Consider the following 24,288-nt stretch of genomic DNA (forward strand, 5'->3'; position numbering starts at 1 on the left):
ACAGAACCTAGGTCATATCACCTTTGTTTAAATCATCTCTCAGAAACTTCTGTCAATGACAAGGAGCCCCAGTGATTCTGCAATAAAGTCTTCTCTTTGGAAATAATAGCTCTCTGCCTCTTCTGCTCTCTCTCCTTTGACAATATGCTTTCTTACAGGTTTCCTATCTGAACTTTCTCCAGACTTCAAAAAAACATTTCAAATCTTGTAGAGTTTCTCCTCTTCCGATAACCTTTCAACTCTACCACCTCATCCTTCATCTTCAGCAAGCTTTGTTTTCAATGGCTGCTGTAGGCCCCAACCATGGTCTTCATTAGAACTTACAAAATGGGGAAAGGAGTGGGTTCTTTAGCTCATTTTGTATTCTGCTGCTGGCATCCCATCTTAGGATAAGAAAATACACAACATGAAAGCAGACTATGAGATGTGTGCTTCAATTGTATGTCTTCCTAACATGCTTCTGGTGTCTCATATGAGAAGTGACTATAGATAAGTGACAGAGCATCTGCTTTGTATGCAGAAGGTCCCACGTTTTATCCCTGCAGTGCTGGGTGGGAAAGGATATTGGGAAGCAGAAGAGGAAAAATCTCTTGCTTCAGACCCCAGAGAGCTACTGCCAGTCAGACTTGATCCTGCCAGTCAGACTAGTGCTGCTGCTCAGTTAGATGGACCACTGGTTAATCTAGCAGCATTACTATATGGGAGGATGTTCATACATTCCCTATGCTGAGAAGCATATTCTTGGGCTATAGGAACCTGTGGTCCTCCAGATGGTGTTGGACTCCCTCCTATCAGCCCTGGCCAGCATAGCCAATGGTCAGAGATGATGGGAGTTGTAGTGCAGCAACAGCTGGAAAAGTTACCCATCCCTGTACTACAGGAACAGCTTGTGAATCTTGTCTATGGGGAGTTGGTTCAAGCTCCTCCTGGCATGAGACACTGGGGATACACATCACTCACACATTTTCCTTCGTGCTTTCACGCCACGCATGAAGAAACTTGCAGCTCGAAGGAAAGACGAAGTCACAGCACCAACAACAACCATCCTTATTGCCCTGTTCCATAGCAAAGAATTGTCTGCCTGCTGGCCCCCACAGATTAACCAATGCATCCCTGGCGATTCCAGTGTGCCAAAGGGAGAAAGCTGATGCAGAAAGATGCCAGCAAACCAAATGGTGTTAGATTACTCGAGCAACTGGGTCAAGTCACAGGAGGAGGCCAATAGCTAACTCATTCAGTCTGGAAGCAGTACTCATGTTTTGGGATGGTGGAGAAATTCATCTAGCTCACATTTTCCTTTGAACCTCTCTAATTCACACTTTCTGCATTCATAGGAAAACCGAAACACAGCTATCCTTTGAAATTTGCAAAATGCAAAAAAAAAGTGTAAAGGAAAGTGTACACAAAAATTAATTATGTTAGGAAAGGTTGCTTTTAAAATGTGTATATTAGGCAAAATACATAAAAGAATGCTAGCATGATAAATATACACGATACTGTGCACAAATTTCCATGCAGACTTTTATTAAAAAAAACTGATGTGGAAATGGAGCTAACTAAACACAGGTTTGGAAAAGTTAGAATCTGATAGAGACTGAAATTGAGATATCCATCAATTCCTATATAAATTTAATCTTTGGGTCACTACTTCCTCCCAAACAATGACCAGGTTGCTTGAGACAGGTTAATAGCATAGGGTGCTTCCAGGTGGGTTGTAAAACAGGTTGCTGAGGTATTACAAATGGGTAGTTGGTAACCAGTGTTTTTCTTTCTTTCTTAATTTATCAGATTTTCCCCAAAAAGGGAAGATTCAGATTAAATTGAAGTTTGGTGGGGTGGGGAATACAGTGGTACCTCAGGTTACAGACGCTTCAGGTTACAGACTCCGCTAACCCAGAAATAGTACCTCGGGTTAAGAACTTTGCTTCAGGATGACAACAGAAATCATGCGGCGGCACAGTGGCAGTGGGAGGCCCCATTAGCTAAAGTGGTACCTCAGCTTAAGAACATTTTCAGGTTAAGAACAGACCTCCAGAACGAATTAAGTTCTTAACCTGAGGTACCACTGTATAGGCTGGCATTTTGGTGTACATGACATTGTGTGGATTCTGCAGAAATAATAATAATAATAATAAATAAAATACATTCATGAGGAGTACTGATCCCACAGCGAACACCCATTTTGAAGTACCCACAAATATACAAATAGAAACAAAGAAAAGGTTAATGGAAAGAAAACAGTTGGCTGAAAAATCATTACAATATTATTAGAAAAAAATCAGAAAAATAAAAACAGAGCAGACAGCAATATAATGTGCTATTCAGACAGCTATTCACTCGAGCTGCATTGGTTTTCAGTGACAGGACTGAGCTCTAGAACATGGTTAAAGAAATGGTTAAAGTTTTCCCTGAGGAGGCACAGCGTGCATTTCTCTCATCATGAATCCTCACATGCCATGGGTTTTCCATATAGTATGTTATTTCTTTTTAGATAGTCTTGAGTCCCAGCATCTAGAAATGTATCTCTCCTTAGTTTAATTTCTAGAAACGGAGACATCACAGTGTCCATGTCTGTCTGTCTGTCTGTCTGTCTGTCTGCCTGTCTGTCTGTCTATCTATCTATCTATCTATCTATCTATCTATCTATCTATCTATCTATCTATCTATCTATCTAATTAACTACCTGTCCTTTCCCTCTCCTAGGCATAATAAGGGCTCAGGGGTGGGGGTGGGCACTCCTCCTAGGCAGTTGTCTAGCCTGTCTATATCATTGTGCTAAGCTTTGCAGACAACTGGATGCAGAACCAAAATGTATGAGAAAAGCTGTGATTAAGGCCAAGAGGGACGTCCAAATCAAGCCCTTCTATCTCCTGTCTCTCTTAGACAGGCGTCTAGTTTCCGTTTGACGGAGAGAGTCCGTTCGCTGCCATGGCCGCCTGGCTAAGTCATTACCCTCCTGCTGTGAAAAACTGGTGCCTCGTTTCTAAGCTGGGAATGTGTCCAGATATAACTGGCACTCTTTCATTTCCAAGGTTTTCTTTAAACCAGGGGTGCCCAAACTTTTTTCAAAGAGGGCCAGATTTGAAGTGAACATGCGCGAGGGCCAACCAACTTGTTGAGCTCTTTTTAGGATTGAAGTGGATGAGCTTTTTTTTTTTTTTTTTTTTATTTACAATTTTACCCCAAGACATATACTGCCACAGGGACCAGATTAGATCGACCGGCAGGCCTGCTTTAACCCCCACCCCTCTTTTCAGTCTTGGGTTTTTTGTTTGTTTGTTTGTTTTGTCTTGAACCAGAGTTGGTACAATCTGATCAGTCTCTATAGCCAGGGGTCAGCAACCTTTTTCAGCAGGGGGGCGGTCCACCATCCCTCAGAGCATGTGGTGGGCCAGATTATATTTTCTGGGGTGAAATGAACGAATTCCTATGCCCCACAAATAATAGGTGCATTTTAAATAAAAGGACACATTCTACTCATGTAAAAACATGCTGATTCCCGCACTGTCCACGGGCCGGATTGAGAAGGCGATTGGGCCGCATCCAGCCACGGGCCTTAGGTTGCCTACCCCTGCTCTATAGCTCTGTATTGAAACTGTATCACAGGACTATTTTTTGAGCTGCAGGGTGATGGCTCATTTTCATATCGGAAGGACAGGATTATAATCTGTGTGTCATTTTTAGGGAAAGCCCCAACATTGGGCATCTTTGCATTCATACACTGTAGTCCTCTTCAGGCATTCACCTAAACAGACAAGGGTTAAAACTGTGCAGAGGGGCGGGGTGTGCATGCAAGCCTCATGCCCAATGACCCTGTGTGCATGTGCTCCTTTCAGCAGGTATCTATGTGTGTTCAGCTGAAATAGTTTAGAAGTCTCTGCCAAATTAGGAAACTTGGCTTATAAATAAATGGTTGGTGGTTGGATGTGCAAGCCTCCCTGCACTTTGGTTTGGGGCCCAATTCAGTTCAGGTCAATGCATATCTGACATGATTTGAACCCCAAATCTGAATTCAGAAATATGAACCTTCAGATCTCCCATTAACTCGTATTGGGAGTCCGGGGTGACATTTGGGTGGTGGATAGAGCATGTCCTCGGCTTTCCGCTTATCCAGGTGTTCACCCTTGGCTGACCTATGCTGGAACCCTGGGTCAGCGCTACGTGCAGAGGAGGGAGCTAGTTGAAACAGAGCCCATGGAACCAATCACGTGCTGTAATCAATAAAGTTGTGGCCTAAATTCTGCCAAAAACCAAACCAAAATTTGAGTCTTGTTATTTGGGGTGAGGTTAAAATGTCTGAACATGCAAATACACACACACGAAAGAAAGACTGAGTAGGAAACGGAAGAATAAGCAAAATACAAGTGCAGCAAATGCTATCAAATACTTTCTAATGTTCAGAGAGCTTACCAATGAGTGAAAGGCAGTGAGAGCAATTGTTAACACTTTTCTTCCCCCCCTCCCATAAACACTGATGGGAAAAGTGTTGGCTCTCCTGCTTCCCCTTTCCCCTTGCATTCTTCTTATTTGGTGTTGTTTTGAAACACTTTGAAGACAGGCTGTCTGGCTTTCTTAGAGAGTGTTTTGTGCTCTGGATTGATTTGGTGTTGTTTTGAAACACTTTGAAGACAGGCTGTCTGGCTTTCTTAGAGAGTGTTTTGTGCTCTGGATTGGTCCAAAGCACTTTGTATCAATCAAACTCACTTCTGACCAATCTGGAGCTGTCTTTACTCACCTCAGACAAGGCTTGCTTTGGTTTGAGATTCAACTGAAGTGGTTGCACAGCTGTATTAGTTGCTTAATGCTGCTAATTGATTTGAACAACGATTTTTTTTTGGCCAATTTATTGCTGCTTAGTATTTTGTCATTTTCTGCTATTTTACTGTTTTTAATAACTGCTCTGTCTTCTTTACTGTTCCGTAACACTGTTTTCAATGGAATGTGTAAGCATAAGGTGAGTAAATGTTATTTAGAATAAATTAGCGGTGCAGATAAATCCATGTGTTGCCGTTGCCATGACCAAGAATCCTATCCCCTCTTCATCAAGTTGCCTTTTTTTTAAATTAAACAACAGCCCAGTGTTCTAAACTCTTTCCCTCCAAATCATTACATATCATGAAACAAAGTGTGATAGATAGATTGTAAATTCCTTGGGGCAGAGACTTGATCTCTTATGCTTTGCAAAACATCATGAACAATGAGTATGTTGTTGATGATACTAATAATACTACCTTTTAAAATCTAATAAATGAAAGAAATCAGTGCCCTTTAATTATGTTCTGAACCTGTTTCTTGAAGTAGCTGCCACAATCTGGCTTGTTTTAGGCATTGTTCTTGTGATGTGTAAAGCCAAACTGACCCAGCCCACCTAATTCAAAAGCACAATTCTTTTTTTCACAGTTCAGAAGTGAAGGGGTGATCATTCCCTCTGTTTTCCTTCGTGCATTCCATCTGCCTCTTAAGCATCTGGAACCAGTTATCACGCCTTCGTTTAATCTTCTTTTCTCCAAGCTAACTATATCCTGCTCCTTCCGTCTCCCTGTCTGTCTCTTATTTGTCTGGCATTCTAAGCTCTCCAATTTGTCTGCAAAACGATTGTGGATGGAGTAGTTGGTGTTGGGGGAAGAGGACCATAATGATAAGAATTAATCCATCAAAGGATTCTTTTAGCCCATTTTTTGGAGATAGGTTTGCACCTGGAGCTCACAGTCATTCAGTCAGGAAGTGATTTAAGAGCGGCTCTGCTATGATGAAATGAAGCAGAAAGGTTTTTGGGTGTGAGTTAAAATGGGCAAGCCTTCAGAAAAATGCAGGTTGGCTAGGAAAACCCTGTCAAAGCAACACACCAAGCAAGTATTTGGTCCTGGCAAATACATTGTTTCTAACTTTGGCCTTGGTAAGTCTGCTGGACCATAACTATTGATAGCAGGCAAACTTTAGCCCAGGGCAATGGGTCTTTTGCCAAGATTGCTTCTCTACTGAGCTATTGTTTGCCAGTTCACACATGCGTCTTAATTTTTCACCAGGTAATTACTTAACACACTTCAGCAGCCAGCCTGGTTGGCTCATGTGGGAATACGTTTTATGGACTCTTGCATCTTGCCACAGTAAGGTAACCTTCCGCGCTATTGCACGGAAGGCAAGGAGATCCGGCCAAAAACAGCCTCAGTAACGGTCAGAAAGAAGTTTCCCGCCCGGAAACTCACCCAGATACTATGTTGTGATTGGTTAATGATGATGTTATGACGTTGTTCAGTTTACTAATAAAAGGCCCCTACTCTCTGTAGCGGTGTGTAGAGTGCGCGAAACAAGCCAAGAGAGAACAACCGTGCGAGAAAAGCCAAGAGAGAAAGCGAAAGAGAAACCAAGCAGCACAGAGAAGTAGAGCACAACTCCTCCACTGACTGCAGTCTCTTAGTCTCTTATTTTATTTCATTTCTAAATTTATTTTTGGCCGCTTAGTTTTGGCCACATCTCTTTGCTCTTTTATCCTTTCCTTTTTGGAACCTCAAGCCTTCGTAACTCCAGAGGAGCCTTCGTGACTCCAAAAGAAACCTTCGGAACTCCAACAACAATCTCACGACCTTCAGATTCATAACCAATGGACCCATTCACGGCCAGTGGGAGCAGGCACTCCGGGAATTACTGGCTGTCCCAGATGTTGGTTATCCCCACAGGCTCATGTGCCTCTAACGAACAGTTTCATATGCAAAAACCATCAGGCGAAACGTTGCATGGCACAGGGATAAACGTTGTCACCTGCACAACAAATCCTGAACCACAAAGGGATAGCTGCTGTACAAAGTTGGCAACCTCAGAAGCATGAGGTGGTATGAAATTTCAGCCAGCGGTGTTGAGGGCTCATTCACACATGCACATTGTAAGACACACACAAGACTTGAGGGGTTGACTTTGATTTGGAAAGTGGTACGTGCAGCTGCTCCGATCAAGTTGACGTGCTCCCACAGCTGCATTTCATTCATAAAGAATCAGCAAAGGTGATGTGTAGTTTGGTTCTCAAACAATTTTAATTTTTGGCATGTGCTCAAGATTGGAGATGATAGTTACCGTATATATTGGCTTGCTTGGGACTCGAGAGAGAGGAACCTTTCAGTGATCTTTTGCCTGCGGCGTCATGCAAGGAAGCTCATTCATCAACAGAATGCTTCTGATGGGTGATGAGAAAGTTGAAGTGGTGCTGTGCTGGGCACCAGCTGCAGGAGGATTTAAAACTTATATAGGGCTTTTTGTGCTTTTTTTGTCACGGCACACATCAGAATGGAGTACCATCATGTTTTTATGCCCATGGTAGCCCTTTCAGCACTTTTATCAAGATAAAATAGAATAAAAAATTCCTTCCAGTAGCACCTTAGAGACCAACTAAGTTTGTTCTTGGTATGAGCTTTCCCTACCTCCCCATTTGTTTATTTATTTCAAGGAGGACCAGTTCACTTCAGCTGTGAGAAATTTTTAGCAGCAGCACTGTTAAAGATCCACAAATGGTTTTATTTTCCTCTAGTATCTGTTCCCAGGAAACGGCAGGGTTAGGTGAAGAGCTGAGATGCTGCCCTGGACCTCAGAATGACTAGCTATTGACTAGTTTTGCTAACCCTGCATTCTGGCACCAAACCATGGCTTGGCAGGCTATAGGCTTCTGGGATCTACTTTGCTTTTTACTAGAACCCCCATATCCACCAGCTGCACCCCAGTGCAAGAGACATACAATTGGAATTAAATTATTCTGAGCCCAATATTGTTTCTTGAGTACCAGAACTGAAAGGGGCTCAGAGACCCACTCCTGGTTACTCTACAACCCCACCCCATCCCCCACTTGCTTCATTTCTGCGATATAATCTAGAGGAGGGAGTAGAGATGGACCAAGGTGTCTATTTCATTTCTCTGTTTCTCATTTCCCTAATCGTAAATTCAGTTCTCCACATTTCTGCAATTTGCCATTTTATAAAAAGAATCCTCATAAAAATTCATCAGCACTTTAGGGCAAATATCTCCCAGCGAACACATTTAGTATGCAGTTTTGACTACTGTATATATTTTTTGCATCTCTGTAGGTTACTTTCACTAATATGCACATTTTTATCTACAAGTTGATCCAGACTTGCCCTTTGCCCACCCTTGGATGAAATCACAATTTATCTGGCCTTTCACTACTCCTACTTGGCTCCATCCTGGTGCTTTCTGATTCCTTCCCCTCTTGACTCCATACAACAGGGCCTACCAGTATATTAACTTGGCTTTTGGCCTCACCATGCTTGGGTGCCTGTTGTTTCTGAAGATCTCACTTGCCAGTTGTTTTTATATCACACTGGCTTGTCCTGCCTTCTGGCACCTCCCCTACCCACTTTCCTGAAACAACATGGCATGTTGCAAGTTGGGTTGTTGCTATTCCAGCTTTGGGCCTCATCCCAACATAGCCAACTGACAATAACAAAACAGGAGACATGCTTGAGCTGAATTACAGTCAAACCTTGGTTCCCAAACGCCTCCGTTTTGGAACGTTTCGGCTCTCAAACGCCAAAATCCCAGAAGTAAGTGTTCTGCTTTCTGAACATTTTTCGGAAGCTGAACGTCTGGCGTGGCTTCCGCTTGAGTGCAAGAAGCTCCTGCAGCCAATCAGAAGCCGTGCCTCGGTTGTTGAACATTTCGGAAGCCGAACGGGCTTCCAGAATGGATTACATTTGATAACCAAGGTTTGACTGTACTTACTCGGCCAAAATGGCCCCTTGCTTCTAGGCAAAAGGTAGCCATGAATCAGTCCACAGTGTCTGCATTAGAAGCCGGCTGGAGGCCTGCCAGAAAGGTGTAGTGGTTAGAGTGTTGAACTTAGGACCTGGGAGGGGGTTCAAGTCCTCACTTGGCCAGAAAGCTCACTGGGTGGGTGACTTTGGGCCAGTCACTGTCTCTCAGCCTAACCTAATTTTCAGGGTTACTGTAAAAATAATATGGGAGTATTGAAGTTCTCACCTTGGCCACCAGGGGTGTGTGTATATAGTTTATTCTGCTGCGGTTTTCACTCAGGTCAGCTTATGCAAATGAAGGATTAGAAACTGACACTCAGGGATTGGTTAGCTGCAGAATGTTGTTACTGTTACATTGTAACTGAGCTCTATATAAGCTGGTGGCTGAGGCCTCCAGCTCAGTTCTGTTCCAGCCTGCAAATAAATAAGAGCTGTTTTGGAAATCGCTGTGTCGTCTGTTGTGTCCACCCACAACCCAACACTGGCGACGAAGGTGGGATCATGGACATCAGAACACATGCAGCACACAGCCAGTCAGCGCAAGGGCAAATCACTGAGCTGAATCACTGAGCTGAATCACTGAGCTGAAACGCTGAGCGAAATCACTGAACAGAACCAACTCAGAGCTGCCCGTTCTGGCTAGAGCACTGTGTTCCATCCATCGCCCACCACGTCGGCATCGGAGTCATGGCTACACTAGTGCCTCTACCGCCGTTTGCCCCGGCCTCTGAATCATGGGACTCATATCTCGCTCGGTTCGAATGCTACCTTCAAGCAAACGAGCTAACAGAGGTATCAGAGGAGCGGAAGCGAGGCCTTTTTCTCAGCCTCTGCGGGCCCGAAGTGTTTGAGACGGCCAGAGTCTTAATCGCTCCACTCGCAGTTCACAGAGCACCGTGGGACGCGCTACAAGAAAAGCTACGCGGCCACTACGCGCCCAAGCCGTCCAAAATTGCGGCCCGCCACGCCTTTTACCACCGGAACCAGGCAGAGGGGGAGTCGATCAACGACTACGTCGCCGCTCTCCGAAAGGCCGCATTAACCTGCGAGTTCCGAGACTTAGACGATGCCATGATGGATCGGATCGTCTGCGGGGTCTGGGACAACCGTCTGCAACGGCGCCTCCTTGCCAAGCCAGACCTCACGCTGCAGAAGGCCATCGAGGAGGCTGCGGCCTCAGAAGCGGCTGAACTCTCCGCCCAGGAGATCCGCAAGGCCAGCAGCCCACGTCCTACAAAAAAGCCAATCGCTGTACACCATGAAGAGGCTAGCAGCGACGAGGCATCAACCAGCGAAGACGATGACGTGCACCAGACGAAGCGGGAACGCGGGAAGTTCAAACAGAAGTCCAAGGGCCAATCAGAATGCGCCGGCTGTGGAGGCAACCATCCCCGCGTCAAATGCCGATTCAGAGACGCCATCTGCCGGCAGTGCTCCAGAAAGGGTCACATCGCCAAGGTCTGCCGATCTACGCCATCAAACACAGCCTCTTCACCATCTCGCGAGTCCAAGTCGTCAACCCGGTCCGCGAACAGTAACTGTTTCGCTCTCACCAACTGTTGCTGCTCATCAGGAACCACGATTGGACAAACCGACTCGCCTACGCGACGCAAATTACACATCACGGTGCTCATCGAAGGAGCTCCGTGTGACATGGAGATCGACACTGGGTCTGCCCTGTCCGTTGTGTCCTGGAGCACTATCAAAAGACTTGTGCCCAAGCTTTCGAAGAGGCAGCTTGACCGGAATCGTGTACACCTGAGGGACTACCAGGGGAACGACATTCCCGTGACGGGCGTCGGCCAGTTCCAGGTCAAGTTCAAAAATTTCTCGGGCCCACTCCGACTCGTGGTAGTGGAAGATCCGCGGCCCAGCCTCCTAGGGCTCGAATGGTTTGGCGCCCTCGGCCTGGAAGTCACAGGCATCAACTGCATCTCCAACGCGGAAGTGGAAAAGTTAACTAAAGAATTTGCCGAGGTTTTCGATGGCACCTTGGGCCAATACACAGGCACACCCATCTCCTTTAGCCTTGATCCACAAGTAGCTCCAATCAAGCTAAAGCCACGCCGGGTTCCGTTCGCCCTCAAGGCTAAGGTGGACGAACAACTGGACAAATTAATCGCGCAAGGGGTTTTGGAGCCGGTCGACCATGCCAAGTGGGAAACGCCTATCGTAACACCTGTCAAGCCGGATGGGTCGGTGAGGATATGCGCAGACTACAAGTGCACGATCAACAAGGCGCTTCAGCAGCACGCGTATCCAGTTCCCGTCGTCCAACACCTGCTGCATTCTTTGGGCGAAGGCAAGGTCTTTGCTAAGCTGGACCTTGCCCAAGCCTATCAACAACTGCCTGTTGACGACGCCACCGCTGAAGCTCAGACGATCGTCACCCACCGAGGAGCGTTCCGATGCCGCAGACTACAGTTCGGGGTGAGCGTGGCTCCTGGCATCTTCCAAAGCCTCATGGAGCGCCTCCTGCAGGGACTGCCAGGCGTGGTACCATATTTCGATGATGTACTGGTATCCGCAGACTCAAACCAGCAACTGTTCGAGCGCCTCCGCGCTGTGCTAACCAGGTTCCAGGAGGCCGGGCTCAAGGTGAAGAAGGAAAAGTGTCTGATTGCCGTTCCGCAGGTGGAGTTCCTGGGCTACCTCATCAACGTCTCTGGCCTTCACCCAACGGCATCCAAAATTCGGGCCATCCAGGAGGCCCCGATTCCAAAGAACAAGACTGAGTTGCAGGCGTTCCTGGGGCTGCTGAACTTCTACAATATGTTCCTGCCCCACAAGGCAACGCTAGCTGAGCCTCTCCACCGCCTGCTCAGCACGAAGGCGCCATGGTCCTGGGGTCATCGGGAGACAGCGGCCTTCAACGCGGTCAAGTCCCTCCTCTCCTCAGACAGCGTGCTGGTACAGTACAGTGAAGCCAGACCACTGGTCCTCGCCTGTGACGCCTCGCCCTTTGGCATCGGTGCAGTCCTCAGTCACCGGTTCCCGGATGGGAGGGAAGCACCACTTGCTTATTTCTCTCGAACGCTGTCTCCGGCGGAACGGAATTACAGCCAGCTCGACAAGGAGGCACTGGCGCTTGTGGCTGGAGTGAAGAGGTTCCACGAATATCTCTACGGGAGAACCTTTGACCTCATCACTGACCACAAGCCGCTCCTGGGCCTCCTTGCAGGGGACAGACCAACTCCGCCGATCCTCTCGCCACGCATGCTGCGATGGACTGTTTTTCTGGCAGCATACAGCTATCGGCTCATTCATCGCCCGGGAAAGTCGCTGGGCCATGCTGATGCCCTCAGTCGTTGCCCCCTTCCGGCGTTGGTGGAAGATCCAGCTCCTGCTTCATCGGTACTCCTGCTCGAGGACCTCCCAGCTGCACCAGTGTCGGCTACCGATGTGGCCTCCGCATCTTCCCAGGACCGCACCATCAGACGTGTGCTCAACTGGGTGTGGAGGGGGTGGCCAGAAGGGCCATTCACATCTGAGTTCCAGCCATTTGCGACCAGACAGCATGAACTCTCGGCTCATCGCGGCTGCCTACTGTGGGGAGACCGAGTCGTGGTTCCCCAAAGACTCCGCCAACGCGTCCTTGAGGCTCTGCACATCGGCCACCCAGGGATCGTTAAAATGAAGGCGTTGGCTCGGTGTTACGTCTGGTGGCCTAACATGGACGAGGCCATCACCTCCTGGGTTGCCTCCTGTCAAGCGTGTCAAGAATCGAGACCTGCACCACCGGCAGCTAAGGGCAACACCTGGGAGACGCCAAAGGCACCCTGGTCGAGGGTGCACATTGACCTTGCTGGCCCCTTTCACGGCCGGACCTTTATGGTAGTGGTGGACGCTTATTCGAAATGGCTGGAGGTGGCTCTGATGCCCTCCACCACTACCGAAGCCATAGTCCGGGTGCTGCGGGGCCTATTCGCAACGCATGGATGTCCTGATGTCCTCGTCTCCGACAACGGGCCACAGTTCACATCAGGCGCTTTTGAAAGGTACCTCTTGGGGCTAGGCATCCGCCACGCCCTAACAGCTCCATTCCACCCGGCCAGCAACGGACAGGCAGAACGAATGGTGCGCTCAGCGAAAGAGGCACTGGCACGCCTGGACCAGAAGGACTGGCATGAGCGAGTTACGGAATACTTGCTCGTGCAACACATTACCCCGCATGCAGCCACAGGGCGGAGTCCAGCTGAACTGCTTATGGGCCGTCGCCTCAGATCTCCGCTCGACCGGTTGCATCCAGACTTCGGGGTAGCCGAGCCCCCGGGCGGTGCTAACGCACCAAGGTCTTTTATTCCCGGGGATAAGGTTTTTGCCAGAAACTACGTGGGGGACATTCCTTGGGTGCCGGCCACGATAGTGGGAGTCACTGGGCCCCGCTCATATCAGGTGGCACTTGAGGACGGGCGTTTGTGGCGCCGGCATATAGACCAACTGAGGCGCCGGGTGGGAACTTTGGACGATACCGCAGTACCCTCAACGGCAGCCTCAGCGCTAGAACCGACACCATTGGAAGGCGAGGCTCCATCTACACCCCCTTCACAAACTGCGGACATGGGGCCAAACCGAGCCACTGCAGGGGTTTTGCCTGACTCCCTTGAGACGCCGACCACCGCCTTGCCTGAGTGTCCACCAAGTCCGATCGTGACAGGCCTTCCAACAGCAGCGGAGCCGGAGACCTCAGGCCCAACGACACCAGGGGTAGCACAGCAGTCGCAACGGGACTCGGGCAGCCAACCGGGCTCTGATACTGGCCCACGGCGGTCAGGTAGGGTTCCCAAACGCCCAGCATATCTAAAAGACTATGTTACACACAATTTGCACACATAATGCTGCATCGTAAATTGAACTGTTATGCTATGTGTTTTAATGAATATTGCTGTATATAATGGAACCACTATGCTTGTAACCTAATGCCTTATCTCGGTGGGGAGGGGTGTTATGTATTGAAGTTCTCACCTTGGCCACCAGGGGTGTGTGTATATAGTTTATTCTGCTGCGGTTTTCACTCAGGTCAGCTTATGCAAATGAAGGATTAGAAACTGACACTCAGGGATTGGTTAGCTGCAGAATGTTGTTACTGTTACATTGTAACTGAGCTCTATATAAGCTGGTGGCTGAGGCCTCCAGCTCAGTTCTGTTCCAGCCTGCAAATAAATAAGAGCTGTTTTGGAAATCGCTGTGTCGTCTGTTGTGTCCACCCACAACCCAACAGGAGAGAAAAAAAATGTATGTATGCCACCTTGAGCTCCTAGAAGGAAAAGGTGGGATATAAATATCTTCCTATATACATAGAATGCAAGGCTGTCATCTTGCTGAAGATTCAGTGGGTGCCAAGGTGGACATGCCAACTCCAGCATGACGACAGGGTGGCAAATGACCCAGATGAGCGGTTTAATGCTCTGTGAAGTTCCTCCCTCCGTTCATTCAATGCCACTGCAGCCGTGCTTAACAACAGGAGGGGTGTGTGTGTGTGCTTCACAAACCATTCTGTGAAGTGCTTCTTCCCACTTCTTTTAAATGCAGCTGCAGTGGGGTTGTAACAGAGTGGGGAGAGGCACTTCAGGAAACTGCTCTGAAGTGCTTTCCCTCTCCTTTAAAAGGGGGTAGGAGTAGCATTGAGCATAGAATCATAGAGTTGGAAGAGACCACAAGGGCCATCCAGTCCAACCCCCTGCCAAGCAGGAAACACCATCAAAGCATTCCTGACAGATGGCTGTCAAGCCTCTGCTTGAGGAGGACTGGGGATGAGCTCTGAGGCTGAAGGGAGGGGCTTGTGGCAAGTGGGGGGGATAGGCGAGGGGGGGTGAGGGTTAAAGGGAGGATGGATTGGCAGCTGTGAATGAAGCAGGGTTGACAAAGGGGTTGGCAGGTTGGTGGGGTTGGGGAGTAGAGTGAGCAGGGGCGACTGCCCCTAGTAATAGTATGAATAAATATTAGTTTGACCCATCATTTTAAGACACTAATAGACAAACTTCAGCCTTCTTCACCTCTACCTCCTCACCATGACATACACTTCACTCCTCTGCCCATTCTCTTTCCAAGCTTTCTTTCTCCTTCTTTGCTTCTGGACCATACCCTCTGCCCTAGTTGCATCTTCTTCTGCTTCACTAGGTTGCTGTATTGTCAGGCCCCTGCCTCATTCTTCCCTAAGCCCTCTGCAACTTCCGTCCTTTCTTCTTTACATACCGCTTCCTGCCGTTCCCCGCTCTAGGCCCAGACTGTGTTAGCCAATGACATTCAGAGACATGCTTTGCCCTTCTGTGATGTTAGCGCAGCTCTAGTCGATTACTGCCAGAGGCAACTTCATCGCCACAAAATCCCTGCCTACATCGAAACACCTGATACTCTATAAACAAGATTCCACGCAGCAGAGAATCTTTGCATTTAAAGAAGCAGACACTGTGTGCAATAGAAGATTCAGACATTTGTAGAGAAATACTGTGCTTTATCTTCTCCTCCCAACTCACTCTGTGAGACACACCCCAAATGCTAGAAAAGGAATAAATTATGCAAATTCAATAGCAGACACCACATATGAATAAGTCTAAAGGACACAAATGCTCTTTTTGGCTTTAGCTATTCAGTGGCTCTCACTGTGGAATGATATGCATAATCATGATTGATGTGCATCCGTTAATAATTGATTCCCCAGCTCCCCCCTCCCCCCCAGAATATGTAGTTGGTAGCAGGAATTAACTAATATAGAAGGGATGGGGGGGGGGCTTGTTTTACAGCTTCTAAATTTAAAATATAAAAAATTGAAAGTTAAAGCTCTCAGGGAAAAGGGGGATTAAACCATGTACAGGCACCTTGTCTTTTTCTCAGAGGCAAATATGTTCTCTAGTTGGAAGTCTGGAGACCAGAACTATATTATCTGTATATGAGCTGACACCTCACCCATAGTAAAGCTGGGACTATCTAGCAGTAAGGGTTTCATACGTTACAGAGCACATGGACTCAGGCACAGCTCAAATTTCATAAATCTGATGTAAAAAAATCCAAGAGAGGATAATTAAAGTGAGGAGTATCTCCTTTGTGTATAGCTTTGTAACGTTTTTCTTGCTTTCCCCTTATGAGCGAAAAGATGGGGAACAAACTTTTTACTACATCCTGATGAAAATTGGTTAGGACTGCCAAGGGCCGAATAAAATGGTCTTATGGCCTGTATCTGCTCCCCAGGAGCTCAGCTACCCACCTCTGCGTTAGAGAGCAAATGCTATAAAGAGCAGAGTTGCATAACTGTTGTTTTTGTTTTCTGTACACTGCCTTCGGATATTTCTTATACATATTAAGCAGTATAGAAATGGTCTAAACAAAATAATAAAGAAAGAAACTGATGAAAGAAAGAAAGAAAGAAAGAGAAACTGATTGAAACACCATCAAATAATCCACACTTGAACAAGGAGTCTTTCAGCATTGTTTAAAACCTGGCAAGGAAATGCAAACTAGGACTAGGGTAGACTTAGATACAATTTTGAGCTGGTTTATAACCATAATAAAGAGTTAAGACATTTAAGACCTAGATACAAATCTGTACTCCATCATGAAAGTCACTGGAAGACCTTAGGAGAATCACCATCTCTTGGCCCAATATGCCTGACAGGGATGTGGTGAGGGTAAAAGGGGGCACCATGTGTGTTACCCACAAACTCCTTGGAGGAAGGGTGGGGTGTAAATGTAATAAATAGCTGATATTAGTATATCACAAGTGGAAAGAGTAATGTTTTCTGGGGCTAAAGACTAACACCTTGTCTTCAACCCTGAGAAGAGATACATGAATCATTCTAAGAAAATGGGCTGATTGTGTCCCCCCCAAGAAATCTCTATAGATGTTTCCCCATAACAGGCTACTCCAAATTTCCTGAGATTTGGATTCAGGCGAAATTCAGAAACAACTCCAGACAGTGGCTAGTGGCAAGATGTTTCAGAAAACCCATCTGATGTGTCAATGCAGAAGCAAATAATACTGTTAAAACCTTTTAAAGTTGTGTAGGACAGGGAATTTCAGGAGGAACAGAATTTTGCATCCCTGCATAACAACCTGGACCATTTGAAATTCTCTCTAATGCAGCTGTTGAAGAGGCAGGAATTCTCTCCTTTGTGTTTAATGATCACGACAGTTTCCTGGAAATCTAAGAAATGGGGGTTAGATATGGGTTATGATGAGCAAATCTGTCAATTTCAGTTTTGCTCAGTTTCTCATTGTTCATATCTGAAGTTCAGTTCACATTACTGTGTCAGTTTGTGATTTTTTTTTTTAAGTCCTTATGAAAATATGTCAGCTTTTTCAGTGGGAATTACTCCTAATACACACATTTGTATATGCATTTTTTCCTATTTTGCAAGCAATTTCCCCTAATACAATACACTTTTTAATGTTATTCTCACTAATATGCACATTTATACACACTTATCTGTGCTCTTTTGCACACATTATTTGCCTGGAGAATGCCATTTTCAATTTGGAGAAATGAGACTTCCGAAGGATGGTTGTGTTCACGTATTGTTTTGGGCAGTGCAAATTAGGTATATCTGCCTTTAAATGTGAAATGAACTTAATTCATCTTCCATCCTTCGGTGTGGATCTGAATATCTTTAAAATGGCTGTCTTGGATGATGGGTGTGAAGGCCAAATAAGGTGAAATCTCTCTGCCTCTCTTTCTGTCCCCAGTGTGTGGACATAGGGTCAGCTATGTCATGAAGGAGGGTGAAGCAAACAAAACTTTTCAAAGTATTGACTCTACTAGGAAGTGGGGACCCGTTATTTGGGCCCTGCTTCAGGTATCAAAGTGCATATATGCGAACATTAGGAATGGGAGAGAAACTTGATTTTGTTTTGCCATTTAACGAGAAACTACATAATTTGGAGAACACACAAACTGTAACACGGGGATTCTTTGAAATTTGCACTTCTCTGAATTTTGCACACACACAAAAAATGTGTACAGAAATGCACATATTAGGGGAAAGTGCACTGATTCACAAAAAATAGCTACAAAAATCAATTATAATAGGGGGAAGTGCCCCCCTCCCTTTAAGGACTAAGAAGAAAGGAGTTCCCACAGTGGTTCTCCCTTGGGCTGACTGTGGTTTCACACCCATTCCTCTTCAGGCTGTAACAGGGCGCCTCTGAAATTTTAATCCCAAAGCCCACCACTGCCTTGTTCTCAGGTTGAAACCTAATTTAGCTGTTTCACATTGCTGGGAAATCTCTCGTGCGGGCCGTTTTCAACTCAGCAAATGTAGGAATACTCGCACTATAGTTTTCAAACAGCAGGGTAGCATTGTGCCTGCTGGCTTAATTTCTAAACCCCACTCATTTATTAGTTCATCTGTACCTGACCTGTATAAATATCAATCAATCAATCAATCAATTTATTTATTGCATTAGCCATATGGCCGTAGCACATAGTAAAAGACCAGGCAGTGGCCTGGCACAATTAAACAAAGAATACAACAGATATAATAAATGTGTAATATATATTACACTTTCGGTGTGACATAGACTGAATGAATGAAGCCCCCCCCCCACACACACTGGTGTCTTATTGCTGATGTATTCTGCAACATAGTCTTGACACAACAGTGCACCAGTTGTGAATTGATTCTGCTTCGTTAGTTGTTCTTCAGTGCTCCTCCAATGCTACCACATTATTGCTGTCCAGAGGGGTTACAGCACAACAAAAAGTTGGTGTGGTATAGCAGTTTAGATCAGAAAAGTAACATGGGCTAGGGGGTGCGGGCAAAGGGTTAAGTAACCTCAACCTCTGTGTTTCTTCCTCAATCATATTGGTGGTGGATCCTCTCCTTTTTATGCAGAAGGTCCCAATTTCATTCCCTGGCATCCACATGTGGGGCTGGGGAAGATCCCTCCCTGAAACTGTGGAGAGCCACTTGCCTGTCAGTGTGGACAACGCAGAGCAAGATAGATCAATGCTCTGACTTGGTATAAGGCAGCTTCCTGTGTTCCTTCCTTACAGGTGCATTTCGTTTAACACCAGCAATGGGTTAAACCAACCAGTCTTCTGTCATCCGTCTCTTGTTTTACTCAACCTCAAACCCAAGCAATGGATTTACATTGAAAGATGTGTGAATGAGCAATAGCGATGAGCAAACAAGTTCAGGGGTGAAACGCATGACGCTTGCAGCTTAGAGTTATATATGTAGCCTATTTGGGGCAGGGGAGATCAGCTGTAGGGGTTTCTCTGTACGTGAGGAATCCTGTGCGTGTATTTCTGTGTATGCAAAGTCTCTAAACTCCAGGTTGAGATTGCAGGTTCCAGTGCAAAGCCACACATGTAAGTTCTGCAAATGACCCATTGTAGCTGCCTAAAAGCAGCCAAGTGAGAAAAAGAACTATTTAAAAGATCTCTGCTTCCAAACCATCAGCCGGGGGGAACAAATAGAATCAGAAAATAGACCTGTGCAGGTTATGATTCTCTATACTGATTTCGCCATCCAATGCATAGTCTAGGAAGGCGTGAGACAGACGCCCAATTCAGAGTTAACAATAATAAGAAAACAATAAGTTGCACACCTGCAGAGGTTGTTGTAGGAGAAGACTGAGGGGCAATCTGTACTGGGTGGCTCTTCCCAGGTGAGGCATTGCCATTTGGTGGGCAGAGTGCGCTTCTTCCGATAAAATTAATACAGAATTCCTTGCCACAACCCAGTGATTACAGTGGGAAGTTTCTGATTAGTAGACAGCATTTTCTCTCTCTTATGGAGAGAGGAGTCAGGCAAATGCCTGTGCAAGAGTCAGGGGCGGAGGAAGGATGGTACAGTGGGTGCTGGCCGCCCCAGGTGTCACCACTTGGGGGGTGACAAAATGCCGGCTGGCACTCACCATGGGGCCTGCTGCGCACCCGAGCCACGCGTCTCTTCTGGGAGAGATGCGGTGGCTTGGGTGCGCACAGGCTCCACGCTGCCCAAACGGTCTGCCTGCTGCCTCCCTCCCCCAGCTGCAGGGCAGCTTAGTGGGAGGAGGCAGCAGACTCTGGAGGCCCTGCAGTGCGCCCCGCCCTCGCTCCACCCCTATGGGCCCTGCCCCAGGGCCCAGGCGCCCGAGTGGCTTCCTCCGCCACTGGCAAGAGTCAGTTGATGTGTGGGCAGGCAGACACAGTGGACAAAACCTAAAGCTAAAAGTACTCTGCAGTGCTTCACGGGATGTGGCAATACAAACGAAGTTGTTGTTGTTTATTCATTCATTATTATTATTTCAATTTATATCCTACCCTTCCTTCCAAAGGAGGGAGATTAAAAGATTTAAAAAGCAGTTCCTTGCTGCTTCTCCAAAACAAAGCCCTTCTCTTTCCTATTGTTGCAAAATGGAGGTTCAGGAATGAAAACAGCTGATAACAATTTCTGGCCCAAGGAGCCACTCCTTCTATCCATAAGTTAAGATACAAGTAGGTGGGGGTGTTTGAAAGAAAGTTTTTCAAGTTCAAGGCACTCCCAGTGATTTCAGTGAGAACTGCGCCATGCCGCAATCCGACCTACCAACAGCAGAATAATAACAAAACCCAAAACACCACCTCACACACACACAAAGCTGCTAATAAAACAATTCTGAAAACAAACAAAGAATAAACAGACAAAAATCACAGACGGGGGACGGATGGACAGATTAGCTAGTCAGTGCATCATGTGGCGCACATGGAACCCACACCCTGCTGTCGTGAAGTCAAAACCATCGTGCAAATTGGCCCACAAATAGATGGCTGGGTTAATGCATTTATCAATGCCTATAATGGGAAATGCCACATTTTGAGCCTGCCTGAAAGCCACACAGACAGAGATTTTGTGATGATGGGGCCTGGGCAGGAGCAGAATGATTGCAGAACAGCCAGAACATAAATACAGGGGGTTCAATATTGCCGTTACTTAATTGCACGATTTTGTAATGAATGATTGAGTAGAAAACTACTTACATTGCTTTTCCTTTTCCTTATATCTTGATAAGTAAAATAATGAAAGTCTTAAGGCAACAGCAGACCCAATGCTATTAACCAACCTTTTTTATTAGTTAATAGCTATGTGGGGGGGCTCCCCAGTCTGATTTGGACAGTGATGGGGGCAAATAGACACACTATCAGTGGTCTGCTATGTCTAATTGCAAACAGCATTTGCACAATTACTAATTGTGTGAATAACATCATGTTTGCTTTGGCTGTTCCATTTTTCAAAAGTGCATTAATATTCAGAAAGGAGGCCTCAAATATCTCTGAAAGGGGCAATCCCTCTTACCCACCCCAGTGCCCTGGCCATATCTTTCACTAGAAGCTCTGCTAATCTAACACCCAATACGTGGGGGTTGGTTGTTGTGATTAAGTGTTAGCTGGCAGGCTCTCTGCACCGTCTCAGAGGCACTCTTTTTTTCAGTTTACACATGCAATGGAAAAATAATTACAGTTAATATGGAAACCTTGGCTTTGTGGTCTCCATGGAGGCTCCTGATTCTGTGAACTGTCATCCTTACATCAAACAGAAGTTGATACTTTCAACCATAACTCCCCTGTTTCAACCTATACTGTGTTCAGGTAGAGCCTGTCCCTGTAGAATGGGATATGGAAGAAAGATGCTAGCAGAGGCAAGGAGATTATCCTTCATTAGCAGGAGGTAATCAACGCATCAGCATTCTGCATTGCAAGTTCTTGGGCTAAGCCTGAAATTGCAAACAGATGCCAAGGCTGAGGTTGTGAGCCGCGGGTCACATGAAGGCCTGGTGGATGTGGCTGGGGGGGGGGGAGCAAAAAAGGAAAGGGAGAAAGACAAACTGCTCTTTGATAAACAGATGAGAACAATGTGTTGGGTAGGGGCGGCATATGCAAAGAGATAATTAATTGATGAATGGATAATGGAGGGTTTTACTAAACTGGGGAGGAGGGCCTCACACTTAACCAGGGGCTGCCAGCAGTCCAGGTCTAGCCACCACCTTCTCTTCTTAGTCCATACATCCCATCCCTTATGATCCTGCATGTAATGCATTGCATGTGCTGTATCACATGGAAACACCAGCCCACATTCCCTGGGTGCGTAGCAGAGAAGATGGTGGGGGGTGGGGGTTGGATACAACAATGTTGGGAAGTGGAAGAAGCTGATCAAAGGGAGGGGGCAACTTCAGGAACTGGGTGCAGATTGTTAGGTGTGTGTCTGTGTTTGTTTATGAAAGTGTGGGTGGGGTGGGGGAGTAAGGGAAAAGAAAATGGGAACATGCTCAGGTAAACCATTACCTCCAGGCAGCTCTGCAGGTCCACAGGTAGCCCTCTCCTCCTCCACAACATCCATCCAGAGTTTCTTGTGGCAAAACTTCCACAAGCCATAGTGGGCCGCCTCGCAGACGAGGGTTTGGTTCTGCTTGTAGGTGTTGAGCTCCACCCAGAATTCTGTGCCCACGGCCAGCACTGTCAGGGTCATACCCACGATGGCCACGAAGAAGGCCAGCTTGATCTTGCCCTCTTGCTCGTCCGTCAGGACCTTGCGCCGCTTGACCCCTGCCCGCGTGCGCCCCCCCATGCGCTGCTCCTCGTCATGGAGGAAAAAATTTGGCCACATCATAGCCGCTTGCCCTGCTCCCCCTTGTCTTTTGAAGGGATCTATTTTGGCTCTAGAATAGCTACCCGGAACCCTGTTTGCAAACTCCCCAGGCTTTAAGCTGGGTCTTCTGTGAGGGCTCCTCGCAGCTTCTCTTGGGTCCTATCTAGGTCAACGCGTTGCATGCAGTGCTGAAAAGTTGCTTGACCACTCTCACCCCACCCCTGCCTTCTCTACCCAATGCCCTGGCTTCCCAGGGTGAGGCCAGGGTTGGAACAGCAGCTACCTCACCCCCCCCCCGGCGGCCTTGGCAAATGTGCGGAGCACCTGTCCCTGCTCTTCATCGCCTAGGCAATCAGGGTTATTTTAAGGCTGCAGGGCGCATAGACAGTCTGGATGTGTGTGTGCCTGTGCGCCTCTGAAGGTTTTGACGATGCGGAGGCCAAAATGGAAAGCTCTTTCAGCAGCAAGGGGGGGGCCCTCTTGCCCCACCTTATGACAGCACCCCCTGCTGGGACCGGAATACCTCGAGGCATTTTCACAAGTCTCGAACTCTTCTGGATTCACACTGCCCTGCTTAACAGCAAGTATACACAGCACCAAAATCATGTACAAGTCTGTCTACTGCTAGGTACACTTCTTTAGAAGTTCCACGGAAAGCAAGCGTTGTTTCCAACAAGTTCTTTCCAAGCAAGTATGCCAGTGCTTCCTCCTTCTGCATTTGCAATTGTAAATCTTTCCTCTGCTATGACTTTTCCTTAGGCCAGGTAGGGAAGCTGTAGCCCTCCAGACATTGTTGCTCCTTTCTTTGAGCCATGCTGGCCGGAGCTGATGGGCATTTGAGTTCAACAACATCTGGGGGCCCCGTGAGTTTCCCACTCCTGCATTAAGCAAACTGCTATCTCTCAGCCCCCCCCCCCCCCCGCACAATACATAATACAGACAATAGCAATGCTGACTGACCTTTCAGGCTTGTTGTCAGGATTAGCAAGTGGTCATCTCCAGACTATCAGTGTTTTGTGGGAGGGATTCAAGTGCATACCAGAAATTTGAGCAATTAAAGGGAATTAATGTGCTCTGTTGGCCTGATGCAACAAATCCTCTTACAAAAAAATACCTGACCTTTTTTGCCTTATAACTGCCCCACAAACAGATCTGAACGAATAATCAATAAGGACTATTGCTGGGGGAGAAATCAAATTCCATTTGCACTTAAAGGAAAACCCACCAAATTTGTGATTTATAAAACAATTCCTGAACCCAACCAACCTTAAAAAATTACCTTTTTTGAATTTTGCAATGCAGGGCTCCAGCCAAGTAATGGCTACGAAAATGCACATATTAGGGTTAAAAATGCACATATTGTTGTTGGGGTGTGTGTGTGTGTGTGTACAAAAATGCATTGTAAGAGGGAAAGATTCTTTGCAAAAATAGGGCAAATTTGCATGAAAATGCTGATGATTTTTTCTGAGGACTTTTTAAAAAAATCACACACATTCTGTGCAGAATAGAATTTAAGTTTGGGGAAAAAATGAGAACTAGACAGGAAATTAACAGAAACTGACAGGGCAATTGTGAAACTAACAGATTTATTTTGTAAAGTTTTGTATGCAATTTTGCCTAATATACGCATTTTTGCAAAGCAGCTATCCCTAATACAATGCATTTTCCAAATAGAAAATATGCATGTATATGTACAGTTTGCATTTCTGTACACATAACTTGGCAAGGAAAACTGCATTGCAAAATTAGAAAAAGTGTGTATTCTGACACACAGCTGCATTTTGGTTCACTTATTATTTCAGAAAGTGAGAATTAGAGAGAAATTTTCTTTTTAAATGCAAACTGAATCATTTCTGTCGCCCATCCCAACTTAATTTCCTTACACAAGCATAGCTGAGCATTTTATATTACCAAATAAACCCTTATTATTCCCCTGCCTTCATCTCTCTTCCCTTCCACAGAAGCCTCTCTTGTGAAGAATTTCAAA

General features: G+C 46.4%; 1 protein-coding gene across 1 annotated transcript in view; it reads right to left on the reverse strand.

The window, feature by feature from the left end:
- The window catches only part of CACNG6 (calcium voltage-gated channel auxiliary subunit gamma 6), a 36,450-nt gene extending 13,913 nt beyond the window's left edge, over positions 1-22,537 (reverse strand). The window contains exon 1 of the mRNA XM_033170564.1: positions 21,998-22,537. Coding sequence (XP_033026455.1) covers positions 21,998-22,322 — 325 coding nt within the window. The 5' untranslated portion in view covers positions 22,323-22,537. The remainder of the gene's footprint in view (positions 1-21,997) is intronic.
- Positions 22,538-24,288: the final 1,751 nt, after the last annotated feature.

This window comes from Lacerta agilis, chromosome 14 (genome assembly GCF_009819535.1).
Source record: "Lacerta agilis isolate rLacAgi1 chromosome 14, rLacAgi1.pri, whole genome shotgun sequence".
In the NCBI taxonomy this organism is placed as follows: Eukaryota; Metazoa; Chordata; class Lepidosauria; order Squamata; family Lacertidae; genus Lacerta; species Lacerta agilis.